This window comes from Bombina bombina, chromosome 2 (assembly GCF_027579735.1).
Source record: "Bombina bombina isolate aBomBom1 chromosome 2, aBomBom1.pri, whole genome shotgun sequence".
NCBI classification, from domain to species: domain Eukaryota; kingdom Metazoa; phylum Chordata; class Amphibia; order Anura; family Bombinatoridae; genus Bombina; species Bombina bombina.
Genome location: NC_069500.1, coordinates 1,338,991,103 through 1,339,016,297, shown reverse-complemented (window position 1 = coordinate 1,339,016,297; position 25,195 = coordinate 1,338,991,103). Strand labels below are relative to the sequence as shown.

Below are 25,195 nucleotides of genomic sequence, written 5' to 3'. Positions count from 1 at the left end.
CGATTAACACCTGTGCATTCACGTGGAAAGGGGGATGTTTTCACATCACAAATTCTCAACAAAACTAATTATTAAATATATAACAAATCTAAATATATTAAAAGATTAAATAAAGAAAAAAGTTTCTCATGGGGACAATATTGCCCCTATATTAAAGGGAGAGTCTACACCTTAGTCATCTTAAAGTCTTACCTTAGATTAAGCTGAAAATTGCCTCCTGCATCTTTTCTATATCATGCAGCAGGAATGGTAAAATTTTTATTTTAAAATAAATATTGTTTCTGGCCACTTTAAAATGGCTGCCAATTTCTGCCCACTGACGACATCACAATCTTGACTGCATATGGCATTCAATCACAAAAATGGCTCACTAGCTGGATTTAACAAACTGTCAGTGCTATTCAGCAGAGTACCTAGATGCAGCCCAGATAATGATGTCATCAGTGGGCGGAGCTTGGCAGCCATTTCAAAGTGGTCAGAAACAATACTTATTTTCAAATAACTTTCTTACCGTTCCTGTTGCATGAAATAGAAAGGGTGCAGGGGGCTATTTGCAACTTAATCTAAGGGAAGACTTTAAGATGACTAAGGTGTAGACTGTCCCTTTAAATAATAAGTTTAAAAAAAGTGTTGAATAGTGTATTGCAAGCAGACTGCATGACTATTTTACAATACATACCTTAGCTACATCATTGATATCAATCTTCCCATCTTTGTTTTCATCGAGCGCCTCTGCGATCTTAAGTAATTTCTGTTCTGGCACCTTCTGAATTTGCTTCATGATGTTTATGAGCTCACTGATGCTCACAAGATTTTCCCTAAAGGCGAAATACAATCTGTGTACAGCAGACAGTTATAACAATTAAAAAGAAGAAGATACAAACTCAAGAAGAATCTTTAAAAGGGAGTAGACAGGGGCAATTACGCCATGGACCTCTCATGATTGGTGCTAACACCTAATAGACATGAAAATGATTGCATTAGAATACAGGATCACACAAAAATAATTTCATACAATGATAACTATTAAACAAAAAAGGGAGCAATGGTATCTTGGGAAAACATAGAATTAGTACTTAAACCAGTGCTCGACAAATCTGTTTAAAAATTAGGAGCAAGTAAGAATATTAATTAGCCAGACAGTGGTATTTGTATATAGATATATGGAGAATAACCCCAAAAATTAGGTGCCAAGGATAGACTTCTAGAAGACGTTGGCTCCCTGGGTTTGTCGAGCCCTGACTTAAACTAAATAAGGTTAATGGAAAAGCAGCCACTTGTATATGTAATTGCAAAGCAGAGTTTAAAAGCTTTTACTGCTAAAATGTCAAAACATGCAAAAATGAACTTTGCACTATTAAAGGGATGGGAAAGTCAAAATGAATCTTGTATCATATGATAGAGTATGTCATTTTAAGACACTTTTAAATTCACTTCTATTTTCAAATGTGCTTAGTTTTTTTGGTATCCCTTGTTGAAAAATAATACGCACATATCCTACATTAGTGGGAGCTAGCTTAGAACCTTGGAAACTTCACATATAGACATAGACATGATCTGGGCCCCCTTGCTTTATGCAGTTTAATGGGACCGTATTATCTGATGGCCAGTTGAGCAGGGTGTGATACATCAATCTGATTCCCAGAACATTAAGCGGAAGATTTGCCTCTCCAGGGGATTATAGCCCCTTTAATGGTTGGTCACCCCAAATGACTCTTTTTAAGAACGGCTGGTGGCTGTCAGGTAAAGGCAAGATAAGGGGTTTCTCTCATCCCTAACCAGGATTTAAAGCTAAAGAGAAACTGGCTAAACCATAAAGGAGCAACAATACAGCCCTTTAGCTGAGGGAGACAAAATGTAATCACATTTAAAGCCAGTATAATGTGCTTTAGCAATGCTGTAAACAGGAAAAGGGTAAGAAAGCAGCCCTTGACTGAATGATTTATTATTTCTGTGCTGTTACTGCTACAGCTTATATTTAAAAGCTGCATTGAAGAGCTACAGAGGGACCCCAGAGAACCTGAACGCAGAACTGGAATGGATGATATGAGGAAACAAATTCCCACAACTTTAGGTTCTCAGCGGCTACCGAATGACACTAACTCCTTCAGCAGGAATTTAACTTATTATGTTGCAGGGTCACTAGTGCTAAAATTGCGTGCTATAACAAACTAGCGCATGTGCATCTCTGTTATAATGGTCCTAGAGGGGCAGGATGATGCCTTTAAAAAAATTTAAAAGTCCAGAGGGAATTTAAAGGGACACTGAAACCAAATTTTTTTGTGTGATTCAGATAGAGCATGCAATTTTAAGCGACTTTCTAATTTACTCCTATTATCAAATTTTCTTCATTCTCTTGGTATCTTTATTTGAAATGCAAGAATGTAAGTTTAGATGCCGGCCCATTTTTGGTGAACAACCTGGGTTGTCCTTGCCGATTGGTGGATACATTCATCCACCAATAAAAAAGAAAATGTATGCTTACCTGATAAATTTGTTTCTTTTTAGACACGATGAGTTCACGGATTTCATCCTTACTTGTGGGATTACGCCTCCTGGTCAGCAGGAGGAGGCAAAGAGCACCACAGCAGAGCTGTTATATAGCTCCTCCCTTCCCTCCCACTCCAGTCATTCGACCAAAGTTTAGGAAGAGAAAGGAAAAGCCAAGGTGCAGAGGTGTCTGAAGTGTACAAAAATTAATAACCTGTCTCATAGAACAGGGCGGGCCGTGGACTCATCGTGTCTAAAAAGAAACACATTTATCAGGTAAGCATAAATTTTCTTTTCTTTTTAAAGACACAATGAGTCCACGAATTTCATCCTTAATTGTGGGATACAATACCAAAGCTAGAGTACATGGATGAAAAGGGAGGGATAAGACAGGGAACCTAAACAGAAGGCACCACTGCTTGAAGAACCTTTCTCCCAAAAACAGCCTCAGCCGAAGCAAAGGTATCAAATTTGTAAAATTTAGAAAAAGTTTGAAGAGAAGACCAAGTTGCAGCCTTGCAAATCTGCTCAACTGAAGCATTATTTTTGAATGCCCATGAGGAAGCAACAGCCCTGGTGGAATGAGCAGTAACTTTCAGGAGGCTGCTGTCCAGCAGCCTCATATGCAAAACGGATGATACTCTTCAACCAAAAAGAAAGAGGTAGCCATAGGTTTCTGACCCTTACGTTCTCCAGAAAAAATGTCAAACAGAGAAGACGACTGACGAAAGTCCTTAGTCGCTTGTAAGTAAAATTTTAAAGCACGTACTACGTCCAAATTGTGCAGAAAACGTTCCTTATAAGAAGGATTAGGACACAAGGAAGGAACAACAATCTCCTAATTAATGTTCTTGTCTGAACAACCTTAGGAAGAAAACCAAGTTTAGTACATAAAACCACCTTATCCGAATGAAAAATAAGGTAAGGCGAATTATATTGTAATGCCAAAAGCTCAGACACTCTTCGAGCAGAAGAAATGGCAACAAGAAATAAAACTTTCCAAGATAACAACTTAATATCTATGGAATGCATAGGTTCAAATGGAATCCCTTGAAGAACTTTAAGATCTAAATTCAAACTCCATGGAGGAGCAATTGGATTAAACACAGGCCTGATTGTAATCAAGCCTGACAAAAGAATTGACCATCTGGGACAGCTGCCAGACGCTCGTGTAACAAAATAGATAAAGCAGAGATCTGACCCTTTAGGGAACTCGCTGATAAACCCTTCTCCAATCCTTCTCGGAGAAAAGACAAAATCCTGGGAATCCTAACTCCACTCCATGAGTAACGTTTGGATTCACACCAATAAAGATATTTACGCCCTATCTTTTGGTAAATCTTCCTAGTTACAGGCTTACGTGCCTGAATTAAAGTATCTATGACCGAAGCAGAGAAACCTTGCTTGTATAGGATCAAGCGCTCAATCTCCAAGCAGTCAGCTTCAGAGAAACTAGATTTGGGTGGAGGAAGGGACCCTGAATAAGAAGGTCCTTCCTCAACGGAAGTGTCCAAGGAGGCAGAGATGACATGTCCACCAGATCGGCATACCAAATCCTGCGAGGCCACGCAGGAGCAATGATGATCACGGATGCCTACTCCTGTTTGATTCAAGCAATAACACGGGGAAGAAGAGTAAACGGAGGGAATAGGTATGCAAGGTTGAAGGACCAAGGAACTGCCAAAGCATCTATCAGCTCGGCCTGGGGATCCCTGGATCTGGACCTGTATCTCGGAAGCTTGGCATTCTGGCAAGATGCCATGAGATCTAACTCCGGCCGACCACATTTGAGAATCAGGTTGGAGAATACTCCAGTTCACACTCTCCCGGATGAAAAGTCTGTCTACTCAGAAAATCCGTTTCCCAAGTGTCCACCCCTGGGATATGGATCGCTGACAGATAGCAAGAATGAGCCTCCGCCCACTGGATAATCTTGGCTACCTCAGCCATCGGTAAGGAACTCCTCATTCCTCCCTGATGATTGATGTAAGACCGTCGTCATGTTGTCTTTCTGAAAACTGATGAACTGAGCCGAAGCCAACTGAGGCCAGACCAGAAGAGCATTGAAAATCGCTCTCAGTTTCAGGATGTTTATAAAAAGAACAGACTCCGCCTGAGATCCAGAGACAACCACCATAGAAGAGAGTCCCTTGACTCCTGTTCCAGAGTTATTTAAGGAGACAAGTCTGCATAGTCTCCATTCCATTGCCTGAGTATGCTTAACTGCATAGGTCTGAGGTGGAACGAACAAACGGAATTTTAAGGGTCTCAAGGCGCTACTCATTTTATCAACCTTGGAAGGATGAAAGGCTCAGTGGACTTCACCAGGGATTGAACCTGCAACCCTTGGGTTGTTACAGAGCTCAGCCACAGTGCCTTAGCATGCTGAGCTATCTGTCCGGCTATTGTCCATTGCCGTCACCATCAGCTCAATTACCTCTATGCACTGAGCCAGTGAAGGCTGAGAAGTGGACTGAAGGACTAGACCAGTATTGATAGACCTTGATTTCCTGACCTCAGTCAGAAAAATCTTCATTGATATGGAATTTGTCATGATTCCCAAGAAAGTTACCCTTGTGCTTGAGACTAAGGAACACTTTTCCAAAGTCACCATCCACCCGTGAGATCACTGGAAGTATAACACCATGTCCATGTAAATCTTGCTTGCTGTAAGGATGATGCCTGGACTAGGACATCAGCCAGATAGGGCGCCACTGCAATGCCCCGTAACTGAAGAACCGCCAACAGCGATCCCAGAGCCTCTGTGAAAACTCGGAACTGTGGCAAGACCGAAAGGAAGGACTACGAACAGGAAGTGTTTGTCCAGAAAGGCAAACCCTAGAACTTGAGACGATTCTCGTTAACGGCACATGAAGGTACCCGTCCTTTAATCCACCGTTGTCATAAATTGACCCTCTAGGATCAAGGGAGGAATGGGACCAATTAATAGTTTCCATCTTGAAGGACAGTACACTTCTTAAAAAATGGTCTGAAGATTCTTCTTTTTCGGGAACCATAACCCGATCGGTATAAAAAAAGCAAACAAATCCTGTACCAGTATTAGAACTGGAACAATCACTCCCAGGTCTGAGAGGTCTCCTGCACAGTGTAAGAACGCCTCTCCTTTTGTCTGAGCTTCAGACAATCTTGAAAGCAGAACCTGCCTCTGGGAGGAAAACATTTGAGCGGGAAACCAAACTTGAGCGAAAAAGGAAAGTCAGCCCCCTACAAGATCCAATCCCGGACCGGGGCATGTTCTCCATGCTGTCTTTGATTCAACAACAGGCTATGTGTTTTGTTTTGTTTTTTTGTTTTTTTTAATTTTCATCAAACCAGGTCCCAACAATGTCTGCTCCTGGCAAGGAATCACCAAAAGCTTAGATTTAGAGCATATATCCGTAAAACAAGGCTCTAACCATAAGGTTCCAAGAGCTGGAACAGAGCCACCTATGCTCCAAGTTTGATAACTGGAAGGGAAGAAATTGAAATAAAGAAATTAGCCAATGTGAAAGCTTTATCCAGTCCTGGATTATATCCAGGGAAGCTACTGACTTAATAGCATCAGACAACGCAACAAACCAATATGCCGTCACACTAGTGACGGTAGCAAAGTACACAGATGGTTGCCATTGTAAACCCTGGTGTGTGTCCCATTTCTAAATTTTGTCCATAGGACTATCCTCTAAGGGTATAGAAGTTCTCGTAGTGAAGTTGAAACTACTCCTTCCCCCCTAGGGAATGTCGTCCAGCCTCCTTAGCTGAGTCGGCTATGGGAAACAGTCTTGTAAATATAGGGAATGCCTAAGGTACCAATTCTATCTGAAACTGAGATTCTCAGTAACATGGAAGAACCTTTTAGAATAGAAACTCCTCTAGCAATGCTTTTTTTTTTTTTTTTTACCTCGTGGGAAAATATATAATGCATCATAACCCCGAGTGGAGTGTGAAGGAAACGCAGGGCACTGCATGTGGGCCATAAAATTTCGAGGGAACTATAGGCGAAATTTGTGGCCATTGTTAACAGACTCCCAAACAGCAATCGCCGTAGAGGGAGTAGGTTCAAAAAGAGAAAATAAATTTGAATAAATTTTAATAAATTTTTCACATAGGAAACGATACTGCTCCTTTAAATCTGAAAAATAACTCTATTCTTGTGTGTTTCATCCTCAGTCACAAGGGATGAATTAACAAATAAACAGCTGAAATTCATTTATTACAATGTACACAGAACAAAACTTTAAATCTTAAAGTAACTCATCTTAGTGTGCTTTTGTACCATCCTATGTCACAAAGGATGAATTAACAAATAAACAGCCGCAATTCTTGTAATAACATTTACACAGAAAAAATGTTACTGTCTTTTAAAGAACGTCTTTTTTCTGTTGTGCAGAAACAATCCAATAAGAATGTTAATATTGCTGTAAATAGACATCGCTATGTACATCAAAAAAGCAATGTCTTGTGCAACAATACCAAATGAAATTTGCAAGGAACCGCAGAGCACTGCCTGTGAGTCATAAAATTATTTTGAACACTATATGAGAAAATTGTGGCATGGATTGACCGGTGTCAACAGACTCCTAACAGCAATCGCTTTAGAAGGAGTATATATAATAAAAATTGACACATAAAAAAACAGTACTGTTTCTTTAAATGTTAAAATAACATTATCTTTTGTGTGCTTTTGTAGCATTCTATCACAAAGGATGAACTAAACCAAGCAACTGAAATCATTATAATAAAGATAACAGATAAAAAAAACTTTATGTTTATTGTGTGTTTATCTTAAAATTGCAAACTGACATTTTTTAAATAAATTAGTAAGCAAACATGTTCTGGACCTACTGAACCTCAGCTTCCACCTTAAAAACATCTCTAAAATTAGACACTTCCTTACACAAGACACAACTAAGATTTTAATCCAAATTAAATTTACTTGATTACTGCAACTCTGTCCTCTCTGGTCTCCCCACCTGCCGCCTAGCTCCTTTACAATCCATAATGAATGCCTCTGCCAGACTCATCTTCCTTACACGTCGCTCTTCATCTACTGCACCTCTCTGCCAATCTCTTCACTGGCTTCCTCTTGCCTCTAGGATCAAACACAAAATTCTCATTCTGACATACAAAGCCCTCAACTGCACTGCTGTCCACTATATCTCAGACCTTCTCTCCAGATACTCTCCCTCCCGTCCCCTTCGCTCTGCTCACGACCACCTACTCTCCTCCTCTCTTGTCACCTCATCACACTCCCGTTTATAGGACTTCTCCAAATTGGCTCCCATCTTGTGGAACTCTCTGCCTCGCTCCACAAGACTCTCTTCTAGTTTTAAAAGCTTCAAGTGCTCCCTAAAGACTCTACTGTTCAGGGATGCATACAACCTACGCTAACCTTTCTTTATACCAGTTCCTCTCCTCCATTGCTATCCCCTGAACCTCCTTATCATGTAAGCCTAAGAGTCCAGCTGTTTGTTGATCACCTTCTCAAGAGCTGACTACAACAGTGCAACTCTTGGCAGGGCCCTCTACCCATTTGATCCCTATAATTGTTTTGTTGTACTCCGCCTTTGTTAATAGCGCTGCGGAATCTGTTGGCGCTCTACAAATAACCGATAATAATAAAATAATATCGTGCTGAAGGTGCCCAAGTGTCCAAGTTATCACTATAACAATCAGAAACTTTGTAACACGTCTGACACTGTAACAATGTATTTAGGTCTAGCACTGAGTGCTTCATAGTTGTGTTAAACGCTCTACCCTTCGGTATCATAATGGAGGTAGAGAGCGCAACTAACAAATGCTCAATATAGCTCTGCCCCTCGTGGGCGTGACAACACTCCATCTCCCAGCACTCTGAATGTACTGCGTCCTGAGATGGAGGAATGAGCCCAAAAACGACGGGAAGATAACTCCGCCCATCGTGGGCATCACAGAACTCAATCTACCGGTCGCCATTAAGATCTATAGATGTGGCAACGGGAGATATAAAAACGAAGCCTAATGTAAAAAATTGAAGCCGAGATTGCTAAAGCATGTCAGCTAGCTTAAACTCCACAATAATTTTAAGCCACTGTTTGTTTAAATGTTAAAAGTAACATTATCTTTTGTGCCCAGTGCCTGCCGGAAAAAACTGTGCTGTCGTAGGATCCCCTCCCCTATATAAGTCTAGGAGGATAATGTCCTAATACAAGAGATTTCTCTCATCAAGTGCCCCACTTCCTCTGAGGTTCCCAGACCCAGAATAAAAAGTTGGCACTTACCTTACACATCTGCCCGACAGCAGGGCAGCTCAGCAGGTTTAGGAGGTCCTCTTCCTCCCATAGCCCTGTGGAAAATCATAAGCCTGAGTTAATTAAGCTTAGGCTGTCAGGAAAAGGGCAGCATAAGTGTATAGGAGGTGAAGTGAGAATTATGTCCCACCAGTTCCCTCCCATTGCTTTAAAGTCACCAAAAGCTCTACTGTAGAGACTGATATGGACTACGGCTACACCCTAGAACAAAGCAGCACTCTGGCACTACTTTAAAAATAATAAACTCTTGATTGAAGAATCTTTTCTAACACCTAACTTTACCTGCTCCTATCACTAACATAGGCAAAGAGAATGACTGGGGTGGGAGGGAAGCGAAGAGCTATATAACAGCTCTGCTGGGGTGCTCTTTGCCTCCTCCTGCTGACCAGGATGCGTAATCCCACAAGTAAGGATGAAATCTGTGTACTCATTGTGTCTTTAAAAAGAAAAGTGCTGTCCAGAATTCTGAAAAAAAAAAAAAAAGCTTAGATGCCTTCTTTTTCAAATAAAGATAGCAAGTGAACGAAGAAAAAAAATGATAATAGGAGTAAATGAGAAAGTTGCTTAAAATTGCATGCTCTATCTGAATCACAAAAGAAAAAATTTCCCCCAATTTAAAAAAACACTTATTAAAGCAGATTTAAAAATAAATCTATTCACAATAATCAGAATGGTATTTAATCTATCCCAAACTCTCTTCAAGTTCCAACCCTAAAGTCCTACACTCTGCACTTAATGTTAGCAGTTACGTCAAGGTTCCCCTTTGCAACACTTAAAGTGAAAGTAAAGTTAGGTGCTCTGCTATGCATAGTTACATAGTTTAGTTAAAATTAATAGGAGTTTAATTCATCTTTTTTTTGCAAGTTAGATCTAAATACCTTTTTCGTCGCAAATAAAGTACAATTTTTCCGATTTTCAAATCAACCCGTTTTTCTATTGCTATTTCACTTCCTGGTCACGTTTTTTTTCTGCCAATTGACTTTCTGGCCGATCCACGGCCATGAAGCTACGTCATCCGACTATCTAATCAATTGCGCATGCGGCAAAGCTATTGTACCCTGGATTATGTCGTACACGCGTTCTCGATTCGCGCATGTGCATACCTTTTTATCTGTTGCAGCCGAGGTCATCTGTTGACACTGCTTCTACCCAACATACAAGCACAGCCTTTTATTATGATTGAGGATTTGCGCATGCGCAATGCGTTCTGTGCTCGTGAACTCGCATTTCTGCTACGTATAGAGCGGGTGGGACTGCTCTATACATAAAGGCACCAAAAGATAGGAAGTGGAGGGTGGGCGGAGCAAGGATGATCACGGTAGGAAAAACAGAATTTATGTTTACCTGATAAATTACTTTCTCCAACGGTGTGTCCGGTCCACGGCGTCATCCTTACTTGTGGGATATTCTCTTCCCCAACAGGAAATGGCAAAGAGCCCAGCAAAGCTGGTCACATGATCCCTCCTAGGCTCCGCCTACCCCAGTCATTCGACCGACGTTAAGGAGGAATATTTGCATAGGAGAAACCATATGATACCGTGGTGACTGTAGTTAAAGAAAATAAATTATCAGACCTGATTAAAAAACCAGGGCGGGCCGTGGACCGGACACACCGTTGGAGAAAGTAATTTATCAGGTAAACATAAATTCTGTTTTCTCCAACATAGGTGTGTCCGGTCCACGGCGTCATCCTTACTTGTGGGAACCAATACCAAAGCTTTAGGACACGGATGAAGGGAGGGAGCAAATCAGGTCACCTAAATGGAAGGCACCACGGCTTGCAAAACCTTTCTCCCAAAAAATAGCCTCAGAAGAAGCAAAAGTATCAAACTTGTAAAATTTGGTAAAAGTGTGCAGTGAAGACCAAGTCGCTGCCCTACATATCTGATCAACAGAAGCCTCGTTCTTGAAGGCCCATGTGGAAGCCACAGCCCTAGTGGAATGAGCTGTGATTCTTTCAGGAGGCTGCCGTCCGGCAGTCTCGTAAGCCAATCTGATGATGCTTTTAATCCAAAAAGAGAGAGAGGTAGAAGTTGCTTTTTGACCTCTCCTGTTACCAGAATAAACAACAAACAAGGAAGATGTTTGTCTAAAATCCTTTGTAGCATCTAAATAGAATTTTAGAGCGCGAACAACAAACGTTCCTTCTTCGAAACTGGTTTCGGACACAAAGAAGGCACGACTATCTCCTGGTTAATGTTTTTGTTAGAAACAACTTTTGGAAGAAAACCAGGTTTAGTACGTAAAACCACCTTATCTGCATGGAACACCAGATAAGGAGGAGAACACTGCAGAGCAGATAATTCTGAAACTCTTCTAGCGGAAGAAATTGCAGCCAAAAACAAAACTTTCCAAGATAATAACTTAATATCAACGGAATGTAAGGGTTCAAACGGAACCCCCTGAAGAACTGAAAGAACTAAGTTGAGACTCCAAGGAGGAGTCAAAGGTTTGTAAACAGGCTTGATTCCAACCAGAGCCTGAACAAAGGCTTGAACATCTGGCACAGCTGCCAGCTCTTTGTGAAGTAACACAGACAAGGCAGAAATCTGTCCCTTCAAGGAACTTGCAGATAATCCTTTCTCCAATCCTTCTTGAAGAAAGGATAGAATCCTAGGAATCTTTACCTTGTCCCAAGGGAATCCTTTAGATTCACACCAACAGATATATTTTTTCCATATTTTGTGGTAAATTTTTCTAGTTACAGGCTTTCTGGCCTGAACAAGAGTATCAATAACAGAATCTGAGAACCCACGCTTTGATAAGATCAAGCGTTCAATCTCCAAGCAGTCAGCTGGAGTAGGACCAGATTCGGATGTTCGAACGGACCTTGAACAAGAAGGTCTCGTCTCAAAGGTAGCTTCCATGGTGAAGCCGATGACATATTCACCAGATCTGCCTACCAAGTCCTGCGTGGTTACGCAGGAGCTATCAAGATCACCTACGCCCTCTCCTGATTGATCCTGGCTACCAGCCTGGGGATGAGAGGAAACGGCGGGAATACATAAGCTAGGTTGAAGGTCCAAGGTGCTACTAGTGCATCTACTAGAGTCGCCTTGGGATCCCTGGATCTGGACCCGTAGCAAGGAACCTTGAAGTTCTGACGAGAGGCCATCAGATCCATGTCTGGAATGCCCCACAGTTGAGTGATTTGGGCAAAGATTTCCGGATGGAGTTCCCACACCCCCGGATGCAATGTCTGACGAATCAGAAAATCCGCTTCCCAAGTTTCCACTCCTGGGATGTGGATTGCAGACAGGTGGCAGGAGCGAGTCTCCGCCCATTGAATGATTTTGGTCACTTCTTCCATCGCCAGGGAACTCCTTGTTCCCCCCTGATGGTTGATGTACGCAACAGTCGTCATGTTGTCTAATTGAAACCGTATGAACTTGGCCCTCGCTAGCTGAGGCCAAGCCTTGAGAGCATTGAAAATCGCTCTCAGTTCCAGAATATTTATCGGTAGAAGAGATTCTTCCCGAGACCGAAGACCCTGAGCTTTCAGGGATCCCCAGACCGCGCCCCAGCCCATCAGACTGGCGTCGGTCGTGACAATGACCCACTCTGGTCTGCGGGAGGTCACCCCTAGCGACAGGTTGTCCAGGGACAGCCACCAACGGAGTGAGTCTCTGGTCCTCTGATTTACTTGTATCTTCGGAGACAAGTCTGTATAGTCCCCATTCCACTGACTGAGCATACACAATTGAAATGGTCTTAGATGAATGCGCGCAAAAGGAACTATGTCCATTGCCGCTACCATCAAACCTATCACTTCCATGCACTGTGCTATGGAAGGAAGAGGAACGGAAGGAAGTATCCGACAAGAGTTTAGAAGTTTTGTTTTTCTGGTCTCTGTCAGAAAAATCCTCATTTCTAAGGAGTCTATTATTGTTCCCAAGAAGGGAACTCTTGTCGACGGAGATAGAGAACTCTTTTCCACGTTCACTTACCATCCGTGAGATCTGAGAAAGGCCAGGACTATGTCCGTGTGAGCCTTTGCTTGAGGAAGGGACGACGCTTGAATCAGAATGTCGTCCAAGTAAGGTACTACAGCAATGCCCCTTGGTCTTAGCACCGCCAGAAGGGACCCTAGTACCTTTGTGAAAATCCTTGGAACAGTGGCTAATCCGAAAGGAAGCGCCACAAACTGGTAATGCTTGTCCAGGAATGCGAACCTTAGGAACCGATGATGTTCCTTGTGGACAGGAATATGTAGATACGCATCCTTTAAAACCACCGTGGTCAAGAATTGACCTTCCTGGATGGAAGGATTGTTCGAATGGTTTCCATTTTGGACGATGGAACCTTGAGAAACTTGTTTAGGATCTTGAGATCTAAGCTTGGTCTGAACGTTCCCTCTTTTTTGGGAACTACGAACAGATTGGAGTAGAACCCCATCCCTCGTTCTTTTAATGGAACAGGATGAATCACTTCCAGAAGATAACCTTGGAAGACTATTTCTAGCGCCCAAGGATCCAGAACATCTCTTGCCCAAGCCTGAGTGAAGAGAGAGAGTCTGCCCCCCACCAAATCCGGTCCCGGATCGGGGGCCCGCATCTCATGCTGTCTTGGGAGCAGTGGCAGGTTTCTTGGCCTGCTTTCCTTTGTTCCAGCCTTGCCTTGGTCTCCAGGCTGGATTGGCTTGAGAAGTATTACCCTCCTGCTTAGAGGACGTAGCACTTGGGGCTGGTCCGTTTCTGCGAAAGGGACGAAAATTAGGTTTATTTTTGGCCTTGAAAGACCTATTCTGAGGAAGGGCGTGGCCCTTGCCCCCAGTGATATCAGAGATAAACTCTTTCAAGTCAGGGCCAAACAGTGTTTTCCCCTTGAAAGGAATGTCAAACAATTTGTTCTTGGAAGACGCATCCGCTGACCAAGATTTTAACCAAAGCGCTCTGCGCGCCACAATAGCAAACCCAGAATTTTTCGCCGCTAACCTAGCCAATTGCAAGGTGGCGTCTAGGGTGAAAGAATTAGCCAATTTAAGAGCACGAATTCTGTCCATAATCTCCTCATAAGAAGAAGAATTACTAATAATCGCCTTTTCTAGCTCATCGCACCAGAAACACGCGGCTGTAGTGACAGGGACAATGCATGCAATTGGTTGTAGAAGGTAACCTTGCTGAACAAACATCTTTTTTAGCAAACCTTCTAATTTTTTATCCATAGGATCTTGGAAAGCACAACTATCTTCTATGGGTATAGTGGTGCGCTTGTTTAGAGTAGAAACCGCCCCCTCGACCTTGGGGACTGTCTGCCATAAGTCCTTTCTGGGGTCGACTATAGGAAACAATTTTTTAAATATGGGGGGAGGTACGAAAGGTACACCGGGCCTGTACAATTCTTTATTAACAATGTACGCCACCCGCTTGGGTATAGGAAAAGCTTCGGGGGGCCCCGGGGCCTCTAGGAACTTGTCCATTTTACATAGTGTTTCTGGAATGACCAGATAATCACAATCATCCAAATTGGATAACACCTCCTTAAGCAGAGCGCGGAGATGTTCCAACTTAAATTTAAAAGTAATCACATCAGGTTCAGCTTGTTGAGAAATTTTTCCTGAATCTGAAATTTCTCCCTCAGACAAAACCTCCCTGGCCCCCTCAGACTGGTGTAGGGGCCCTTCAGAGACAATATCATCAGCGGCCTCATGCTCTTCAGTATTTTCTAAAACAGAGCAGTCGCGCTTTCGCTGATAAGTGGGCATATTGGCTAAAATGTTTTTGATAGAATTATCCATTACAGCCGTTAATTGTTGCATAGTAAGGAGTATTGGCGCGCTAGATGTACTAGGGGCCTCCTGTATGGGCAAAACTGGTGTAGACGAAGGAGGGGATGATGCAGTACCATGCTTACTCCCCTCACTTGAGGAATCATCTTGGGCATCATTTTTACTAAATTTATTATGACATAAATCACATCTATTTAAATGAGAAGGAACCTTGGCTTCCCCACAGTCAGAACACAATCTATCTGGTAGTTCAGACATGTTAAACAGGCATAAACTTGATAACAAAGCACAAAAAACGTTTTAAAATAAAACCGTTACTGTCACTTTAAATTTTAAACTGAACACACTTTATTACTGCAATTGCGAAAAAGTATGAAGGAATTGTTCAAAATTCACCAAAATTTCACCACAGTGTCTTAAAGCCTTAAAAGTATTGCACACCAAATTTGGAAGCTTTAACCCTTAAAATAACGGAACCGGAGCCGTTTTTATATTTAACCCCTTTACAGTCCCTGGAATCTGCTTTGCTGAGACCCAACCAAGCCCAAAGGGGAATACGATACCAAATAATGCCTTCAGAAAGACTTTTCTATGTATCAGAGCTCCACACACATGCAGCTGCATGTCATGCTGTTCTCAAAAACAAGTGTGCCATACCGGCGCGAAAATGAGGCTCTGACTATGATTAGGGAAAGCCCCAATAGAATAAAGTGTCTAAAACAGTGCCTGCCGATATTATTTTACCAAAAATACCCAGATTAAATGATTCCTCAAGGCTAAATATGTGTAAATATGATCGATTTAGCCCAGAAAATGTCTACAGTCTTAATAAGCCCTTGTGAAGCCCTTATTTACTGTGTGAATAAAAATGGCTTACCGGATCCCATAGGGAAAATGACAGCTTCCAGCATTACATCGTCTTGTTAGAATGTGTCATACCTCAAGCAGCAAAAGACTGCTCACTGTTCCCCCAACTGAAGTTAAGTCCTCTCAACAGTCCTGTGTGGAACAGCCATGGATTTTAGTAACCGTTGCTAAAATCATTTTCCTCATACAAACAGAAATCTTCATCTCTTTTCTGTTTCAGAGTAAATAGTACATACCAGCACTATTTTAAAATAACAAACTCTTGATTGAATAATAAAAACTACAGTTAAACACTAAAAAACTCTAAGCCATCTCCGTGGAGATGTTGCCTGTACAACGGCAAAGAGAATGACTGGGGTAGGCGGAGCCTAGGAGGGATCATGTGACCAGCTTTGCTGGGCTCTTTGCCATTTCCTGTTGGGGAAGAGAATATCCCACAAGTAAGGATGACGCCGTGGACCGGACACACCTATGTTGGAGAAATTATATTTTTTTTAAAAAGGAACTTTATTAATATAAAAAAAAAAAAAATAGCGATCTCAATATGTTAATTTTCTAGAATACATCAATGTGTTGCAGTGCAGAAAAATTAACTTTCACTTTAAATACAAATTGATTTGCTTTTTTAAATGTACTAATAAAACATTGCTTTTTATTTGTACACTTTTATGTCCCTTTAGATCACACACAAATATGAGCTGTGAATATCTTTGCAAATGTAAGACATTTCAGTATAAGCTCTTATACACATTATTAAAAGCAAAATATACCCTGAGGGGGACTTAAACTTCACTTGAAGTTCAGTTCAGAGGTTTTCTGATGGTTGCATATTTTTGTTGCGGGTTCCAATTTAAGGACATAACAAAGAATTGGACTATTGGTCTATCAGACATGTTAAAAACATCTAGGCAAAAGCTGAGTGAGTTAGTGTTTAAATATACAATCTAGTGTAACGATAAAATAGTCTAATTAGTTTGCCTCAAACAACAGTTAAAAAGCAGCAAGTTCTTGTGTCATTCCTGAGCAAGGATTAGCTAATTACTAGTGGATATGTACATATGCGGATCCTGATTGCTAACCAGCTGTTCTTCAGAGCAACAGTAATGCATTGCACATGAGAGACTAGAATTTATTTAATTTTATAAAAGTGCAAACAAATTAGACCATTTTAATAATACCCAAGAATATCCATTTAAATCAGGAAAAAAAATAAAATGTAAAAAAATCTCCAAAAACCCCTTCAAATTCCTAAGTCCTGAATTTATAATGTCAATTAAATCAGCCTTTACAAACATATCAACAAGGCTATTTTTTTTTAATCTGGTGTGATCAATAAATCTAGTCTAGTTGGACCAGGCCATTACCCAAAAATATCATCCTCAAACACAAATCATATTTGATATACATGATAAGATGAACTTTAATTGATACAAACACCAGAACGACATGAACAGAACGAAATGCATGAGATCTGTATTTAATATGTATATCTGATTTAAAAGAAAAACACTAAAAGGTATTTCTTCATATCTCCTTATTTACTGCTATTTGTTTTATAAAATAAAGCAAGGCAAACTATCTCCATGACTAACTATAAAGGACTGTAGTTTTCTCAGTAGATTTGTATAAATTTCTCATATGGCCGTATTAAAACAACTGACTTTAGGTTACCAAGAGTGTTCTAGAGACTGCCAAATTTGTTCAGCTACTCCAAAGATTTCTTCTCTCTTTTAAATCAGCATTTAAAATGTCATTAAAACTCCTATTTTATTAATGTGTTTATTTAATGGTGGCGTTTGCCTCTTAAGCACTATATATTTATTCAGATAATCATTGCTGCTCTATTGGAGGTGATAAGGCCATCAAGAGGTCATCTAGAGATTCTTTCATGTAGCTCCCAGCAAAAAGCTCAGGGGAGGAGTCTGTAATTCGACAACATCTCCCTGCTGCTAGTACATGCCAGCCCATAATATTCTGAGACTACTCAACCTGTTGCCTGAATGTTAAAAACACCGAGCTATAAGTTAGATGGGAGACAGTGCAATGGCTTCTAGAATATAAAATCAGCAAAGGGGCAAAACCATGTTCAATTACTAAATAATTATTGGACTACTAAGAATACTATTTGTTCTTGTGTAATACTAATTAATAGAACAAAAAGCCATATGATTTGTTGGTACTCCTCGCCACCTGGGCCTGCCATCTTTAACAGTGCTGCTGTGTCTAGCAGAATAGACATTAAAAGGTCTTAAAGGGACAGTCAAAATTAAAACTTTGACAATTTAGAGAAAGTAAATTTAAAGAACTTTCCAGCTTACTTCTATTATCTAATTTGCTCTATTCTGTATGTTCCTTTGTTGCAAAGCATACCTAGGTATCCTGAGGAGCAGTAATGCACTAATGGTAGCTAGCTGCCTCTTGTTATTGGTTCACCCTATGTGTTCATTCAGTTCCCAGTAGTGCACTGCCATTCCTTCAACAAAGGATACCAAGAGAATGAAGCAAATTTGATAACAAAAGTAAAATTGGAAAATTGTCTCTGTCTATATAATGAAAGAACAATCTTTGGGTTTCATGTCCCTTTAAATAGCCTTTACTATACATAAATATCAGGTGATATAAAGTAGCAAGGGTCTCCAGCCAGCTAAACCTCATATTTTGGCCGGTTAAAGGGTTATAGGCCATAGTTTGGATAAGCCTGTTACTGGTTTGTGCATTTCATGAGTTTCACAAATTAAGAGTAAGCAGAATTTTGTAAGGTAGATTGTCTACCGCATTTCTTCCAGTAAAAACCCACACATCTTGCCATCTGAATATATGAAAGAAGCCATATGTAATTTTGAGCATTAGCAGGAGCTAGATGAATACTTTACATCTTCAATGATCACTACATTTTCAAAACCAACTCCATCTAAAGTATTTTATAGAGAAATCGGAATTATTCTATCAGAATATACAATTTCATTAGCTTGTATATGTTAATTAGTACACATGACGCTCAAAAAGATAGAAATTGATAACATCAGTTCAAAAAAGGCTGCACTTACCCTACAGGAGGCACAGAGCCACTGTCTATTTGCGTGTCCACTACTTTTTCCTCCTCGTTTTCCAACTCAACAATGATTTTGTCAATCTGGCCAATCATACGGTTGACGCGTTTTGTAAGTCGCTTACTTGCCTTGGTCTCTTCAACCACTTTCTCTTGGCCAGTCTTTGACAGTTCTTTCTTAATCTCTTCCAAATCCTAAAATTACAGAAATTTGATTCAGTACAGGGCCATCTTTCTTTTTGCAAATATACTTTATAATTTTCAGACAAACAGTACACTAAGTACTCAAAACACTTAGAGTACAACCAACAATCCTGCACTAATGTGTGTTTAACCTCCGCAAAGGAAACCACCTCTGATACAATCAACAGTGCTAGTCGCACAGCTCAGATATCTAAATATCATTTCTGGCTGGATCAGCAGCAGGAGGGTTCCGCTCAGGACCAACAGAGCTCCACGGGTCGATAGTTGTAAAATTACATGATCTAAAAAATTAGAGCATGTACTGATTATTATGGCCCTTTTAAGTTATTACAGCTGTTAATAAACAAAAACAAAAAAGAGTCGCTACTATAAGTCCATCCACAAATAAATACAAAGTCCCAAAAGGTGAAGGGAAACAATGTCCAGAGTGAGGCAAACAGATGAGAGAAAATGTCCACAATATTGAAGATGGCTCTTCTCCTTAATCTGATACCAGCAGAACATCAAGCAAAAACAGAATTTATGCTTACCTGATAAATTACTTTCTCTTGCGGTGTATCCAGTCCACGGATTCATCCTTACTTGTGGGATATTCTCATTCCCTACAGGAAGTGGCCAAGAGAGCACACAGCAAAGCTGTCCATATAGCTCCCCCCCCCCCCCCCCAGTCATTCGACCGACAGTTAGGAGAAAAAGGAGAAGCCATAGGGTGCAGTGGTGAGTGTAGTTTAAACAAGAAATTTTAACCTGACTTAATTGCCAGGGCGGGCCGTGGACTGGATACACCGCAAGAGAAAGTAATTTATCAGGTAAGCATAAATTCTGTTTTCTCTTGCAAGGTGTATCCAGTCCACGGATTCATCCTTACTTGTGGGATACCAATACCAAAGCTTTAGGACACGGATGAAGGGAGGGAACAAGACAGGTAACCTAAACGGAAGGCACCACTGCTTGCAAAACCTCTCTCTTAAAAATAGCCTCCGAAGAAGCAAAAGTATCGAATTTGTAAAATTTGGCAAAAGTATGCAGTGAAGACCAAGTCGCTGCCTTACAAATCTGTTCAACAGAAGCCTCATTCTTGAAAGCCCAAGTGGAAGCCACAGCTCTGGTGGAATGAGCTGTAATTTGTTCAGGAGGCTGCTGCCCAGCAGTCTCATAAGCCAATCGGATGATGCTTTTCAACCAGAAGGAAAGAGAGGTAGCAGTCGCTTTCTGACCTCTCCTCTTACCGGAATAGACAACAAACAAAGATGATGTTTGTCTGAAATCCTTAGTTGCTTGTAAATAGAATTTCAAAGCACGAACCACATCAAGATTGTGTAAAAGCCGTTCCCTGTGGATTAGGACACAGGGAAGGAACAATGATTTTCTGGTTAATGTTCTTATTAGAAACAACTTTAGGAAGAAAACCAGGTTTGGTACGCAAAACTACCTTATCTGCATGGAACACCAGATAGGGTGAATTACACTGCAAAGCAGACAATTCTGAAACTCTTTGAGCAGAAGATATAGCTACCAAAAACAAAACTTTCCAAGATAATAACTTAATATCTATGGAATGTAAAGGTTCAAACGGAACCCCTTGAAGAACTGAAAGAACTAAATTTAGACTCCATGGAGGAGCCACAGGTTTTTAGACAGGCTTGATTCTGACTAAAGCCTGTGCAAACGCTTGAACATCTGGTACTTCTGCCAGACGCTTGTGTAAAAGGATAGACAGACCGGATATCTGTCCCTTTAAGGAACTAGCTGACAAACCTTTCTGCAATCCTTCTTGGAGAAAAGACAATATCCTTGGAATCCTATTCTTACTCCACGAGTAACCCTTGGATTCACACCAACAAAGATATTTCCGCCATATCTTATGGTAAATTTTCCTGGTGACAGGCTTTCTAGCTTGGATCAGAGTATCTATGACTGATTCAGAGAACCCACGCTTGGATAGAATTAAGCGTTCAATCGCCAAGCAGTCAGCTGCAGAGAAACTAGATTTGGATGCTTGAATGGACACTGTATTAGAAGATCCTGCCTCATTGGCAGTGTCCATGGTGGGACAGATGACATGTCCACTAGGTCTGCATACCAAGTCCTGCGTGGCCACGCAGGCGCTAACAGAATTACCGAGGCCTTCTCCTGTTTGATTCTGGCTACCAGCCGAGGGAGAAGGGGAAACGGTGGAAAGACATAAGCCAGATTGAAGGACCAAGGCGCTACTAGAGCATCTATCCATGCCGCCTTGGGGTCCCTGGACCTGGAACCGTAAAGAGGAAGTTTGGTGTTCTGACGGGACGCCATCAGATCCAACTCTGGAATGCCCCATAGCTGGGTCAGCTGAGCAAAAACCTCCGGGTGGAGTTCCCACTCCTCCGGGTGAAAAGTCTGACGACGTAGGAAATCCGCTTCCCAGTTGTCTACTCCTGGGATGTGAATTGCAGATAGATGGCAAGAGTGATCCTCCGCCCACCTGATTATCTTGGTTACTTCCTTCATCGCTAAGGAACTCTTTGTTCCTCCCTGATGATTGATGTATGCTACAGTCGTGATGTTGTCCGACTGAAATCTGATTAATTTGGCCGCCGCTAGCTGAGGCCATGCCTGGAGCGTGTTGAATATTGCTCTCAGTTCCAAAATGTTTATCGGGAGAAGAGACTCTTCCCGAGACCATAGGCCCTGAGCTTTCAGGGAGCCCCAGACCGCGCCCCAGCCTAACAGACTGGCGTCGGTCGTTACAATGATCCACTCCGGTCTGCGGAAGCACATTCCCTGAGACAGGTGATCCTGAGACAACCACCAGAGAAGAGAATCTCTGGTTTTCTGGTCCAGTTGGATTTGAGGAGACAAATCTGCATAATCCCCATTCCACTGTTTGAGCATGGACAATTGCAGTGGCCTGAGATGAATTCGAGCAAAAGGGACTACGTCCATTACTGCTACCATTATTCCGATTACCTCCATGCACTGAGCTACAGATGGCCGAGGAATGGAATGAAGAGCTCGGCAAGTACTTAAAAGCTTTAACCTTCTGACCTCCGTCAGAAATATTTGCATTTCTACCGAGTCTATTAATGTTCCCAGGAAGGGAACCCTTGTGAGCGGGGACAGAGAACTTTTTTCGGTGTTCACCTTCCACCCGTGAGACCTTAGAAAGGCCAGAACAATATCCGTATGAGCCTTGGCTCTGGGAAAAGACGACGCCTGTATTAAGATGTCGTCCAGATAAGGTGCTACTGCAATGCCCCGCGGTCTTAGTACCGCTAGAAGGGACCCTAGCACTTTTGCTAAATAAAATAATCGATTGCCCTGCAAAAGTGATAACCAGTCTATTGAGCCCTCTTAAATAAGGCTCTAGTTCTATACTCAGTCTCAGAACATGGCTTACCATTCCCACATGGGGAATCTTGTCAGTCTTCTAGCATTATCTTGTCTTGACTAGAAAAAAAAGATGACTGAAACATACCTCAAAGCAGTTAAGCCTGCAAACTGTTCCCCCCAACTGAAGTTTTCTGGTACTCCTCAGTCCTGTGTGGGAACAGCAATGGATTTTAGTTACAACATGCTAAAATCATTTTCCTCTCAGCAGAATTCTTCATCATATTTCTGCCAGAGAGTAAATAGCACAAACCGGTACTATTTAAAAATAACAAACTTGTGATTGAAGATATAAAACTACAAATCTAACACCATATTCACTTTACCCTCCTGTGGAGATGCTACTTGTTAGAGCGGCAAAGAGAATGACTGGGGGGCGGAGCCAGAGGGGGAGCTATATGGACAGCTTTGCTGTGTGCTCTCTTTGCCACTTCCTGTAGGGAATGAGAATATCCCACAAGTAAGGATGAATCCGTGGACTGGATACACCTTGCAAGAGAAATAACCCTATAAGGGAACAAAAAGGAGGCACCACATTGTGTAAAAGTTATAAGGAACAGAAGGTGGTGCCACAGCAGATCACAAGAGCACAAGAACACCCATGTGTTGGAAGGAGCAGGCTGAAACAATAAGCAACAGTTCAGCGCGTGGGCTCTCTGGCTAAAGAAGGCTTCCCAATAGGAGATTCAGCACCAGGCACGCCTGATGAAACCATGTGCGTGCAAAGAAGCATGTTGCAATTTTTCAGTCATTTAAATTATGATGACTAAGTGTCCTTGGTTTTATGCTTTTTAATAAATGTTTTAACAATTTATCGGATTGCAGCTTTCCAGCAAAGCTGGAAAGTTGAATCTCCTATTGGGAAGCTTTCTTTAGCCAGAGAGCCAGCATGCTGAACCACTGCTAATTGTTTCAGCCTGCTCCTCCCAGCACATGGGTGTGCTTGTGCTCTTCCTTATAATGTTCACTTGATGTGGTGCCTCTTTTTTAGTTCCCTTATAGCAGGGATGAGGAACCTTGGCACTCATGATTTTTCAGGATGTAGTTCTGAAACATCGGGAGGGCCAAGGTTCCCCATCCCTGCCTTAAAGGGTTCTTTTGCTGGACCTTTTAACTTCTCTAAATGGACGATACTGTTAACCCATTTCTAAGATTAGCTTTGTTTACAGTTTGTCTGAACATTATTCCTATAATTGTTTGCCTATTATGGCCTTTTAATATAAACCAAAAAGTTGATGTAATTTCCCTGTAAGTTCCAATTCCAGACTCTGTGTAATGAGAGAAGACACTTAAAACTTAAAACTCAGCTAGGTATGATTTTTTTTGTGGATCCTCAGATGCTTTAAAATTTTCATTCACAAAATGTTTGATTTAAACCTTTTCGCTGCACCATCAACATGTCACAAACAGCGGAAATAGTGATTTTAGATTTTTCATACTGTTTGTGACTTAAAGAAGGAATTAGTTATAAATATCATGAGAGGTGGCTTAAGTTGTGCGTGTCTTAAAAACTTACAAGGTACAGAGGACTTTCTACAAATCGAGTGGCCAATATTAGCAAGAAAGCAGTATATATTACTGCCTTCCATGGTCTACGCCATCTTTTCTCCCCCCATGTGTGCACTCAACGTGACCCTTAGTATGACAACACTAGTGTAAAAGAAGTTCCTGGCCCCCCGCAAAACGGCAAGGCCCACTAGAGTCCCAGACTCAAGAACTCTTCTAAAGCAACTGCAACACTAGCATAATATAGGACACCTCCCCCAATAAAGCTTTGCCTAAATCCACAATAGCTAAATCATGACAATGAAAATACTGAAGATAAGTGAGTGGATTTCCAGTCCAGTACATCAACAAAGCTAACAAGTTGGGGATTCCTTGCACTGCACCCACAATGGATACAAATAAGTGTAAGGAAGGCTTAATAACTAAGCATCTTTAAAGTGGTAAATTGTGGACAAGCCAGTTCTGTCCATTCCCTGGAGGGGAGATAGGTCTCAATAATGAGTGTTAGCCAGGGAAAGACAATATTAATTACTTGCATTTGCACATTAAAAAGGAAGTATATACACATTTAAAAGGAGAACACGTGCAATGCCAGATTTATATATTGCACAAGGATGGTCAGCATCTACAACTGCTTGACCACACAGGTCTGGATCTAAAGATCTTCAAGTTTAATGTGATAAGACATAAAATACTGAAATCTTTACATTCACTAAAACTTGTACACCTTTGTAAAATACTAAAATTCCATGACTTTTATACCACTGCCAAAATACTATGAAATACTAGTGCCCTGTGTACAGACAAATGACTTGTTAACAGCCAAGTTTAAAGGGCATTTCTTCCTACTATTCTGTCACAATTTTGTCTGCATCTAAGACACAAAATCTTGAAGTTCACTTCTTATTGAACTTCAGTGCTTGATTGGATCTTTCTCTGTTCCTTTACCACTAAGTTGAGATGCCAGAAAGCTCAGTTCTAACACGTCATTCTGTTTTCATTCTGGATTTCATACTAAGTTCTCTAATGAAATCCTATGGGTCACAAAATCAGTTATGTTGATACTTGAACTTATTTAACTGCATAAGGCAATATATCTTGTATTACCTGCTCTCTCTACAGTGTTTCATCTTGAACACCCCTAATCAATACATTTATGTCAAATCACATACGTTTGTAAGCCTTAAAACATATTTTGCTTTTCTTCTGAAACCGCAGCAACGTCTCTGCCTCTAGGAATTAACACTGCGCTCCAAATGCTTACCCCCATGCATAACTCTACAGCAAACACCATGAGATTTTTATATAAAATGTTTAGTTGTACGTAATGAAAAACTGCAATATACTTTCTTTATTTTAACCCCTTTTCGTGTAATTTAGCTAAGAAAATTTTGTATTTTTCAAGTTCTCAGAGCTTGAAATCCACCCTGATGACTTCTCAATGCTAAACCTGCTACATATCTTTCTCTAATTGGCTTTAAATTATATCTGCTAAACAATGCATTACGACCGTGGCTGGGTAATGTTATGGGTGAATTGGGATGTGAAAGTAAGCATCCTGAAAATCTATTGTGGACATAAAGTGACCTTGTTGAACAAAAGACAGAAGAGTCCATTTTGAAAGTTGGTATTCTTACAAATTTGTTTAGAGTTTTCAGATCCAAAATTGGTCTGAAAGAGTTTTCCTTCTTT

The 25,195-nt window shown here is 41.1% G+C and overlaps 1 protein-coding gene across 2 annotated transcripts in view; it reads right to left on the bottom strand.

Annotated features, from left to right (window-relative positions):
- Positions 1-25,195, bottom strand: part of LETM1 (leucine zipper and EF-hand containing transmembrane protein 1) — a 164,484-nt gene that overhangs the window by 5,522 nt on the left and 133,767 nt on the right. The window contains exons 12-13 of one of the 2 annotated variants that reach the window (XM_053704219.1): positions 18,423-18,619; positions 680-836 (exon numbers count right to left, since the gene is read on the bottom strand). In XM_053704219.1, the coding sequence (XP_053560194.1) occupies positions 680-836; positions 18,423-18,619 (354 nt within the window). The remainder of the gene's footprint in view (positions 1-679; positions 837-18,422; positions 18,620-25,195) is intronic. The other variant, XM_053704220.1, reaches the window with a different exon arrangement.